General features: G+C 37.1%; 1 protein-coding gene across 4 annotated transcripts in view; it reads left to right on the top strand.

Annotated features, from left to right (window-relative positions):
* MPDZ (multiple PDZ domain crumbs cell polarity complex component) overlaps nt 1-5,987 on the top strand; it is a 163,953-nt gene extending 157,966 nt beyond the window's left edge. For 2 of the 4 annotated variants that reach the window (XM_004373498.2, XM_004373497.2), the window contains 4 exons: nt 1,230-1,334; nt 1,905-2,017; nt 2,691-2,814; nt 4,702-5,987. In XM_004373498.2, coding sequence (XP_004373555.1) covers nt 1,230-1,334; nt 1,905-2,017; nt 2,691-2,814; nt 4,702-4,848 — 489 coding nt within the window. In that variant the 3' untranslated portion in view covers nt 4,849-5,987. The remainder of the gene's footprint in view (nt 1-1,229; nt 1,335-1,904; nt 2,018-2,690; nt 2,815-4,701) is intronic. The other 2 variants (XM_004373496.2, XM_023728610.1) reach the window with 1 other exon arrangement.
* The last annotated feature ends 6,107 nt before the right edge of the window (nt 5,988-12,094 follow it).

Raw genomic sequence — 12,094 nt, 5'->3', positions numbered from 1 at the left:
ATTTGATTATAAATTTTGCAGAAGTTTAATAAAATTATGACTTATAATGTTACAAAACTTGCTTCAAAGTTGAAGGATTATCCGAACGTACAGCACCATGATGGAATTTATGCTAACTGCCTAGCTCTCAAATCATAAGAATATTCCATTAAAGTAATTCAGTCTCTTGAAAGTAAAATCTGTATGGCCTCATGCCTCAAACAGGTCCCAGAATAGAACCATGTCTTAGTTCAATCTAAATTGGGAATAGTTCAATCTCCTTTGATATCTAAATCTATGGCTGACACTTAAGAACTGTTTCTATACTTAGCACAGGGTAAGCAAACTTTTCTGCAGAGGGCCAGATAGGAAATCTTTTAGGCTTTGGGAACATATGGGTCTCTGCTGCAGCTACCCAGCTCTGCCGTGCATAGGAGTGTGAAAGCAGCCAAATGAGCATGGCTGTGTTCCAGCAAAACTTTATTAACCAAAACAGGCAGTAGGCTGAATTTGGCCCATGGGCTAGTTTGCTAACCCTTGGCTTAGAGTCACATCTCATGTTTATAATAATAATGCCCAGAGAAATTCTGGTTTCCAAATGATACCAAATATTTTATTCTTTCAATAGGAAGTAATGTCTTAGCCAGGAGAAGTGAAATGAAGGGAAATGTGGCTTTCTCCCCGCTCCTTCCCCGGAGACTATAGAACTCAATCATTATGAGCGTCTTCTTTTTATGGCTGCCGCTGCTTCTTGGACTTCTTGGAATCAGTGGTTTCCTTGGTTTCAGTTGCTGATAACAGCATATATGTGATGTGGATAGTAGAGAAGGAAATGACTGTTCAGCTCTGAACATCCCACTCCCGATTACTGTTTTAGCAGACGGCTATTTCTTTCTCCTGGAGGCATTGGTAATTCAGTGGTAGAATTTCTTGCCTTCCATGCGGGTTCAATTCCCGGCCAGTGCTCCTCAAACACAGCCACCACCCATCTGTCAGTGGAGGCTGGCTTGTGGCTATGATGCTGAACAGGTTTCAGCGAGCTTTCAGACTAACACAGACTAGGAAGAAAGGCCTAGTGATCTGCTTCTGAAAATCAGCCAATGAAAACCCTGTGGATCACAATGGCCTGATCCGAAACCGATCTGGGGGGTGACAAAGGATTAGGCAACATTTCTTTCCACTGTGCATGGGCTGACTGTAAGTCAGTTGCCAGCTTGACAGCTAACAACATTTCTTCCTCTCCCTTACAGGTTGGAGATAGAATTGTCACTATTTGTGGCACATCCACTGAGGGAATGACTCACACCCAAGCAGTGAACTTACTGAAAAATGCTTCTGGCTCCATTGAAATGCAGGTGAGATTTTTATCCTAAGCACTATTTAGAATATGGGTAGCTTGAGGACAAAACAAATTTTGAAGTTAGAGCAGTAAAAATTATTCAATCTTTTGCTATTTTTTTTTTTTAATATTTCCACTGAAGATCAGTGATTAAATTGAGAGTTCCAAGAAAGTACTTATGAAACACATTCCCTAGCATTTTCTCCTGATATATTTATTGTCTCATACTTTATATCTAAAGGGGAAAAAAAGACAAAGACTTAGCAATAAATGTTTAATTACTAGAATTTTAAGTGCTGTGAGTATATTTTAATGATATTTAAAAAATAACTGCATGTGAGACCATGTTTTAAAAGCACTAGAGAACTTTGTAGAATTGAATTAGTAGAATATTTTACTCTCGGTTGAAAAGACCTCTGGACCTCACGAAATTTCTCTCTTTGGTTGTATTTCATATTAACAGAAATTATTAAGTTGACCATGTTCACATTTCAATCACAATGCTCTTTTTGAAGAAAAATTGCAAGTGTCCCTTAGCCACGTGAACATGTGTTTTTCTCTTTATACGTCCTTATCTGATGCACAGGTGGTTGCTGGAGGAGACGTGAGTGTGGTCACAGGCCATCAGCAGGAACCTGCCAGTTCTAGTTTGTCTTTCATAGGGCTGGCATCAAGTGGTATATTTCAAGATGACTTAGGGTAAGCTCATATTTTATGGTTTATGTACCATTTGTCTGAGGAGCCCTGGTGGGGCACAGTGGTTAAAGAGCCCAGCTGCTAACCGAAAGGTCTCCAGTTCAAACTCACCAGGTGCTCTATGGGAGAAAGATGTGGCAGTCTGCTTCTTTAAAAATTTACAGCCTTGGAAACCCTGTGGGGCAGTTCTACTCTGTCCTATAAGATCACTATGAGTCAGAATCTACTTGACAGCAATGGGTTTGTGTTTTGGTATTACATTGTTGATAATTTTTCCCTCTGAGTTTTGGAATACTGACATTTATGACTTACTCCATGACACTCCTCTGCACTTTAGCCCTCTCACTTTTAATCAGCTCTAAAAAGAATGGGCTCTTACGTGCAACGAGAACATGCCATGAATATGTTAGTTTAAGGGAACCATAAATGAGTACTAGAATTAGGGTGTTAAGTAGGATTTTATGAGATTATGTAAATTTAAAATACTGAACAGAGCATGCACTAACAGTTCAAGAATTACAAAAATATTCAGAATATATCTGTTGTCAGCAACACAGAGAATATACTAGCTCTAGGCAGATGTAAGCTAATCTGTACTTTATAGCTTCACAGATACATGTATAGATATGTATAAAAAAAAATTCAAAACCTCTTTTTTTCATTGCCTTTACTGTAGACCTCCTCAGTGCAAGTCTATTACGCTGGACCGAGGACCAGATGGTTTAGGCTTCAGTATAGTAGGCGGCTATGGCAGCCCTCATGGAGACTTACCCATTTATGTTAAAACCGTGTTTGCCAAGGTAAGCTCGCACACGCTAACCACTCCCTCCCCGCAAACATGCATTAATAGTGGTCAGCAGCTGGCTTATTAGTTTATGGCCTGAGGTAATGCCAAATGGTTAACAGTTGATCATTTTCTTTCAGAACTCCCTACAGAAATGGGTTATTAAATATTTTTGTCCAATTTGAGGTTTAGTTAATGTTTAAAGGAAAATAGGCTCAAATTGAAATTCCATAGGAACTCTCGGCAATATACATAGAAATATTAATGAACTTTGGTTGAACAGTAAGGCCTGTTTATTTCCTTTTCAGACAAGTTGCACATGATTGTCTTTTGAAAATGGGACATTTTAGATACGGATGCATTAGAGTGCTGGCTTTTCTTTTTCTTAGCATTTTTTCTGTTGTGAAGTATAAAATATATACAGAAAAGTAAATAAAACACGTGCAGATTACTAACAGGTCATTTATTTTGCAAATTGAATTTGATCGCATTAAATAGAAAAATAACTATTGACAAAAATTTGAAGAGTATTCAGCAGCCCTGTCGCCTACAGTAAGTCAATTATTTGCAAAACAAGTGAGTCAATAAAACAACAAAAACTTTTTTTTGGTAATCTATTACTAAAACTGTTCTAATCTTAAGAATGTTTAAAAAAGAATAAAGCTATTGCAAAATGCTGATTGAAGCCATTAAAATCACTTACACCGGTATAATTATTGTTAATATATTGGTAAGAAACTTTTTCAGGAGCCACAAAATTGGACAAAATTTCCTGCAGAAGATAATCACAAATTATACAATTTTACAGTGCAAAAAAGCAAAACTTACATCAAACCTGTTAGAAGATTTGAACAGGGGTGTTAGTGTTATGGTTCCTTGAAGTACCTACCTGTGGAAGTTACATTCTGTTATTTTTAAAAACAACCATTACTGTTATTTTTAACCAATTTAAAGTGCTATACGAACAGCAAGCTAGTTGTAGGTTTAATTTTCGAGATTTTTTTTTTTTTTAAGTCGTTGGTGTGTCCAAAAATATGAACAGCATTTGCCAGGGAATAGAAGAGTCGTGCAGTCCTTTTCCTCAGCTGAGGAACAATTTATTTAAGGCATGCTAGTTAGAACATATTTTAAGAATTTCATCATTATGGATTCCTCATTAACTTTTCCATATTTTTAATCTTATATTTAATTGCACAATCGCCTACTATAAGCATGCCATAAGATGGGGCTCTCTTTCAAATAGCAATGTCTGTATTTAATCTAAATCATTTAGGGCCCATAAGGAATAGTAAGGACTCATCTATCTGTGGGAAGTAAAGAATCAAGACAGCTTGAGCAGCCTTTTGAAAAGCATAGAATGAGTAAGAGTTAGAAGCGTGTTTTAAATTCAGTACCTGTGCCTAGTCCTGCCCTTGAAGCTGTGCAGTTGGGCTTTGAACATTGGCTTTGCTTCTGTAGCCTTTCGGGTTTTGTGGGTCACGTGCTTATCCTGCAAAACCGATTTTCTTCCTGCCTGATCCCCTGTCTTCTTTCTGTAGGTCTTCTTTATCGAATAGACAATTCTAGATTCTATGAAATCATTCCTACTAGGCAAATTCCCAAATAGTCTTTATTAATTGGAAATCCCACCAACTGCTGTGCTGAACAGCCAAAAAACCACCCAACTAATGTCTACTGACTGCTGAATTCTCTCTCAAATTGGAATCTCAGTGCTAAAACCATTTCAGAAAAGGCCTCCTTTGTGTACGTTCGTCATTGGTTAATGACTGTGGCGTGCCCGTGGAGCACCGGGAGCAATGCGTGTACACGCAGAGCAATTTACATTCTTGTTTAGGTCTTTTTCTGTTATGTAGCTGCGAGGCAGCATTTTCTGAGAAGTAAACAAGCCTACTTGTAATTGCAGGGAGCAGCCTCCGAAGATGGGCGTCTAAAAAGGGGTGATCAGATCATTGCTGTCAATGGGCAGAGTCTGGAAGGGGTAACCCATGAAGAAGCTGTTGCCATTCTTAAGCGGACAAAAGGCACTGTCACTTTGATGGTTCTCTCCTGAATTGCTTCCAGAATGGAGTCCACTCAACCCCTCGTTTGCATTCTACACTGTGAAGAGAATGGAACCAGTCTTGTGAACAACTTTTCCCAGGCTGTGTTCATCGGGCTCTTAAGAGCTGTAGGGGAAAAATAACATTTTAGTTTGTTTTTCTCATGTGGACAAGATGTTCTTACGGTAGCATCATTTTCCCTTTCCCCTGGTGTTCTGTGAACCTAAACTCAAAGAAAAGAAATATTTGCATAGATAATCTGGTCTTTCTTTGGGAAGATAGCTGACATTTTTGTAGTCAAATAGGCAAAAATTATTATGTGCTGATCTGATGAGTAGAGAGAGAAAAATAATTGTAAATCTAACCTAAGAGAAATGGCTTCAGTAACTTAGGGTGAAAAATAAAGAAGAATATCTTGAAGTGAAGAGTTTTATAAAAATGCCTGATTTTGCTCATCCACCTCCTCTCTCCATCTCCAAGAAGAAAGAAAAGAAAATTAGAAAAAAAGCCTCTTTCTACTGAAAGGCTTAAAAAAATATTCTCAGTATTTAAAAAATTTGAATATCATAAAAAAATGCATCTCCCCACCTCTAACACGCACAGATTTTTTTTCTGCTAAGATCTCCATGAGTCAGGGGCTGACTCGACCACAGCTAACAACAGAGAATCAGTTGCTGAGAGTATGAGGAAACAGCAAATATATGACTCCATGTTCCCCAGTTTGTAAAGAAAATGTATCTAATGCTCATCTGAATGTTCACGTTCATTTTTGACCTGTTCTAAAATTTTTTCGCATGGCTGTAAGTAAAATAATGATGCTACCCTGTGTTGACTGCAGTTTCTCTTAGAAAGCGGCCATGCTAACCATGGAGGAACGTGGAAGAATCCCAGCATCCTTTAGTGCTGGTTTTTAGCAACTCACGCCACACTAAAAATGTGTTAGTGCGCTGTGCGATTGGTTGTTAGTTAGTATTAATCTTAAATGACAGAAAAAAGCAGTATGCTAGTAATTATTTTGGTCATATGCCATTAGTAAATTGATAGAAAAATTAAGAGGATTAACATAACTTCATTCCATTGCCTTATATTAACATCTTATAATACAATAGTTTTTAAGACTAAGGGAAACAGATGGAGCTGTTTATTGAGACAACTGGTGAGGAATTATCATGTGTTCATTGCCATTTTAGAGCGTGAAACTCCTACATTAGAATATATAAAGTCACTTTAAATATTATCTATATTTGTAACAGAAGTAGTGTACAGATATTTTATTACAGCATTTTGTGTAAATGCAGAATTGAAGTGAATAAATAAGAAGTTTCAGTCGTGCACAAATAAAGCAGCAGGCATTTTGTGTGTGTGTGTGTGCTTTTTACTGGGGAAAAGCTTTATTATATTGTTCAAGATTTACGATCAAAATTGGTTTTCATCATGTCTAACTGAACGTACGGTGTCCATAGTTACTATTAGAGGATCTTTGACCACATCATTGTGTAAACCTCAATGTTTTCTGTGTCCAGATTTTTTCTGACACTGAAGATTCATAGATATTTCCTGGAGCAGAGAGAAATAAACAAAATTGTAGGAAGAGAAATGTCCAGCCTGTACCTGTTTTTCTGAGGGTCCATTAATGCAGAAATAGTACAAGTTTTTTGTTCTTTAGGGTTGTCAAGAGCTAAAGTGTGTTCAGATGAAAAATGAAAATTGTTTATATTAATAAGCATGAAAAGTCTGATTTGAGCACTGAGCAAGGAATTGGGAAATCTTTGTTCTAGTTCTGGAAACCCTGGTGGCGTGGTAGTTAAGAGCTACAACTGCTAACCAAAAAGGTCAGCAGTTCGAATCCATCAGGTGCTCCTTGAAAACTGTATGGGGCAGTTCTGCTCTGTCCTGTAGGGTTGCTATGAGTCAGAATCGACTCAATGGCTTTGGTTTTGGTTTTTGGTTTGTTCTAGTTCTACCACTAATTAGCTAATGAACTTGAGCAGTCTCTCTGGGATTCATTTCATCTATAAAATGATAGGTCATTGTATCTCAAGCTTCTGTCTAGTTCTAGGATATAAGAATTCTATTATTCTTAGTCATACAAAGTGATTGACCAAAGACTGCATCTCACAAAATTCACAAAAATTCAGAGATATGCTCCCCAGCCAATCATGGTAAAGTCACGTACTTAATGATAGAGTAAAATTCATTTCAGTATCCCAGTGGCATATCCAGTGTCTTAACAGTCATTCATTGGCCCTCCACCTTGAAAGTAAGGCTACCAGGACCCTTTCATGAGAGGCTGCTGGACACTGAGCTACTGTCTTTTGTACGTTTGAACTAGCAAAGATTTTTACAGAGATACTATGGGGGCAAGTCAACCAACCAAGTTAAAGTTTGAATATCAGAGACTACCTCCAATGAGAACAGCTCAGTGGGTATCTTAAACATTTTTATATCCTGAGCTACTATCATTATGCCTGGCTAATAGGAGAGGCTCTGTGTTTATTGAACATAGAATAACTAAAGGTCATGACTGATTCCATGGCTTTAAATTGCTTTAGAGAGCTAGCTGCAGCCTTCATACTAAATGCAAAAAAGAAACAGTGGAAGTGCCATTAAAAGGATATAAAAACATTTGGGAAACACTCACTTCCTGAGTTCCTATTAATTAACAAATTAATTTCTGTTAATTATCTTTCAAGCATTGAAAGGGAAGGAAGGAGGGAGGGAGAGAGAAAGGAAGGAAATTTAAGTTTCGAAGGAAAAGAGAATTTAGAATCGTAAACATTGTAGAGAAAAGACAACGGCTTATGGCCTCCTGTAACTATAAGAGCTCTCTGTGGTGAAGGAAGAAAGTGCTTGAGCAAAGAGTTTAAATAAAGACTTCAACATTACAGTGTCGCTGCCGTGTTCAGCCCAAGATAGCATATTGCGCATAATAGGTTCAATGTGAATGTTTGATTAAGTCAATCTAGGGAATGTCTTACATTTCTGGTGTTCTTCCTCTCTCCTCCAAAAAATAATATTAAAATGTTTAATTCTGTACAGACTGAAGTGTAGCAACAGGAGTAGCAATGAGGTGTAGCAAGTCAGTAGAATCCATAGATCAGATCAGTGATGGAATTGGAAACATAAAAAGATTAGAGTTAATGAAAGATAAAAAAAGGAGGAGAGTTTTTTAAGAATCTTTAGAAAGCAAATTTTGATAGATACAAAGAAGCAAAGGGGTGCTTCTCTGCCCTGAAATATACTATATTAAGCTGCCTTGGATCTGGTCGGCCAAGTTATTGTCTGAGAATGTTTGGGCAGTGATTTAGTGGCTGTCATGGATTGAATTGTGTCCCCCAAAAACTGTGTGTAGCACCTTGGCTAGGTCATGATTCCCAGTATTGTATGGTTGTATCTGATGTGATTTCCTTATGTGTTGTAAACTCTACCACTATGATGAGATTATATGTGATCTCCTCATGTGTTATAAATTCTATCACTTTGATGAGGTTATACTGATGAGGTTGACAAGATTATTGTCTTAATGCAATCTCTTTTGAGATATAAAAGAGAGAAGTGAGCAGAGACACATGGGAACCTCATACCACCAAGAAAGCAGTGCTGGGAGCAGAGAAGCTCCCAGACCAAAGGAAGATTGATGACACAGACCTTCCACCAGAGCCAACAAGAAAGCGTTCCCCTGGAGCTGATGCCCTGAATTTGGCCTTGTAGCCTACTGGACTGTGAGAGAATACATTTCTCTTTGTAAAGCCATCCACTTGTATTTCTGTTGGAGCAGCACTAGATGACTGAGACAGTGGCCCTCTTCAGATTTCAGTCAGAGGGAATGGAGAAGTGTAAAGGATGCCTGCAGGGAGACAAGAGTAAATAAGCTTTTTTTTTTTTTTTTTTTTTGGTGTAGGTGTGGGAATGTCAAAACTATCATCACCCGCTCCTAGTGTGTTGTTTCATGTCAGCGACAAGTATTCTGGAATGCATTTGATTTGTGCAAAGATGTTCCTCAACTTTGTCTACTGGGACTTGATGTTTAACTGCCCCTTTCTAAAGGGAGTTATTTGTAAGGCAGAATTGGCCTCTATTACCTCAATAGAAAAAAAAAAAAATTATTGGCACCAAGAGAATTTCTAAATGAAAGAGCGTGAAAACTAGTGAAAGCATATGTTCTTAAAGTGATTTTTATGTTTCATTTTGCAGCATCTTTTTCCCCCTCAAAATTTAGGTGTTCCATATTGTCCATTTTAATGTAAATTATAAAAAATGTGTATTCTTTATCTAAGAATTTTAATTATCTATTTTAGGCAAGTACTGAAGGTTCAGTAGTAGACTGTTAAAAGGGATTCTGTCAAGGAGGGAGACAAATCTATGGTAATGATCTCAGAATTGTCTCTCTGAAATGTTTCTTGAAGTTTCCAAAAGTACCACCATCGAAAGAATGCCTTAGGCAACTTCTTAACATTGAACATCTTGGAGAAGGTTGTGTCATTTGTGAATACTTTGTGATCCATTTTTCTGCCCCCTCCCACCCTCTTCCTTCTTACTTGCATATTTTCAGAGACAAACATAATTATCTTCAAAAATATACTTTTTTTCTTATTAAAGTAATAGAAATTATGATTTTTTTATCTGAAATATTTGGCATTCAAAGGTCCACTCCCATAAACTTCATTAAAAGTATTTTATTCCATTTACTAAAACTTACAGATTTACCTTTGCTTGGGAAAATTAAATGAGATACTGTACAGAAAGCATTGATACCATGCACAGTCAGCCATCAAGAAATAGTAATAGTTGTACATGTAATATCCTAAAAGACAGTGATATAAATAGTTTTCTTTAGGCTTAAAATTTCATTTTTATGTAATTGTGTGCCTTTTCCTTCTGAGATTAGATTCAAATAAACCTACACTTGTTTCTCTAAAATTGTTTTGCATCCAAACTTTGTTTCCCATATTTTGAATAGCTGTACTCTTAATCATTGAATATTTTTCTTCAAAGTAGACTAATTTTAAACTTAAAAGTACTTACAAGAGAAACTAAGTAGTTTAAATGGAAAACCAGTATCATTTGCCATAAAGTAACGATGAACGAAAGCCATATTATTAAATTCTATCAAGATACTAATGTCTACACAAGGATCAGAACTTGAGGCTGCTGTCTTTGTTAGGGAGACCCTGGGTGGTGCGGTTAAGTGGTGGACTACTTACTAACTGAAAGTCCGGCGATTCGAACCCACCCAGAGGCTCCTGGGAAGACAGGGCTGGCAGTCAGCTCTGAATGGCCACAGCTTTGAAAGCCCTATGGAGCAGTTCTACTCTGCACACGTGGGCTCACCTTGAGTTGAAACAACTAAGAACAACTCTTTGTTAGAAAGGGAGAATTGTAAATGTTACAACAGTGTCAAGACTCAGTGAAGACTCTCTCCTTGACTTAAAGGAACCAAAAGAATACTGAAAATACCTTTCTCATTATATGATTCAATATTTTCTAGGGCCTCATCACAGTGCCACTTAAAACGATGATCTTGCAATGTGCCCCTCTTTGGAAAAATGATTCTACCCAAATCAGGAAGGTTTTGTTTACAGATGTGTGTGCGTGTGTTTGTGTGTGTGTGTGTGTGTGTGTGTGTGTGTAAGCAAGATAGTCAACTGTTCTTAAGAGAATTCTTAGCTATTGAGGTTGCTTAAGATGTTGTTTACAATGTAAAGTTTTCTCTACAGTCAGAATTGGGTCTCGTGTCCAATGCTCTCGTTTTGGCAATCTTAGTTTGAAATAAAGGGCAAATGACATAAATTAATGGAGTAAAATTAATGTTCTGGTAATATTAAATAAAGCTAATGCCTCTTGCACCTGTAGGGCTATGCAGATGGCAGGCACACCTAATTATGCACCCTGCTGCCTTTAAGTGTACTGATAGAAATCTCTCAACTGACTATAAAATATGTTCATTTGCTGGCTCCAGAAAAGTTTGAATAAGGCCAGTCCATACACGAAAAAACACAGTCTAATATACCTACTTTTTAGAGGGGGGGAAAATGCAATCCTATAATTTAAATGAGATAATTATTTACCCCATTTTTAAAACAAGTCATTATTACAGTCATGGTCTTTGTACCTTCTATGAATATTATGTATCTTTCAGCCCAATTAGAAAAATATTATTCTCGAACCAGTAAGGAAGTACTTAACTGTATGTCTACATTTTTACTCATCAGTTAAAAGGGATAATTTACTAAAAGAATCCTAAATAAATTGGTTTTCTTTTTCTAGGTACAAATTTGATTGGTCAGTTATCACTCAGATATTTGTAAGCGTATTCAATTCTTTAAGTAGCTACTTCGAGAAAATATAAGTTTCTATAATTAAACATATAGATAATATGATTTGCTACACTTATTCCAGAGACCTGGCTGAATTTTCTTTAAATTGACTAACTGATGAGTTCTCCTCATTTAAAGAATGTGACTTCCCGTGAACTTGAACTTGTTGCAGTTGGATACCTAAACAGTTTGAAGCACAGACACCAACTCCTAGTTTTGGCTTCAGAATTATTTTTTTTTTAATGCTTTTGGAATATTTGTTGTATACACCTATTTTTCTTAAAATTAGATACATATCTGTTACCTACATTTTAAAAATAAAGGGCAAGTAACAGAATTCTTTTTCAGGCATAGTTTCTGTCAAAATCAGAGATCTAGTGCCAGTTGTTTATTTTATGATAAATAAGAAAAAGTGGTTAGTTTTTAGACTAAGCAGCATATAATTTTCTCATCTTCATTTAAGGGTTAATAAATTAATAAATTGCCTTTTACACTTGTAATATATATTGCCATTTGGTTAGCTTAAAACTAAGAGAGGTAGTCTCCCACAGATCCATATTTATTTACAAACCCCAAAACCAAACCTGTTGCCGTCGAGTCAATTCCAACTCATATCAACCCTATAGGACAGAGTAGAATTGCCCTATGGGGTTTCCAAGGCTTTAATCTTTACAGAAGCAGGCAGCCACATGTTTCTCCCCCGGAGCTGATGGGATCAAACCACCAACATTTTGGTTAGTAGTCAAGTACTTAACCACTGCGCTGCCATAGGTACTGATGATTCCTTCTGAGGAGCTCTGGTGGTGCAATGGTTAAACACTCTGATGTGAATCAAAAGGTAGGCAGTTAGACCCACCGAGCAGCTCTGTGGCGATCAGCTCCCATAAAGATTACAGTCTAGAAAACCCTATGGGGCAGTTCTACTCTGTCACATGGGGTC

The sequence above is a fragment of the Trichechus manatus genome, unplaced genomic scaffold (assembly GCF_000243295.1).
Source record: "Trichechus manatus latirostris isolate Lorelei unplaced genomic scaffold, TriManLat1.0 scaffold00025, whole genome shotgun sequence".
In the NCBI taxonomy this organism is placed as follows: domain Eukaryota; kingdom Metazoa; phylum Chordata; class Mammalia; order Sirenia; family Trichechidae; genus Trichechus; species Trichechus manatus.
Note: the sequence above shows the minus strand (reverse complement) of the source record. Positions and strands in the feature narration are given on the sequence as shown.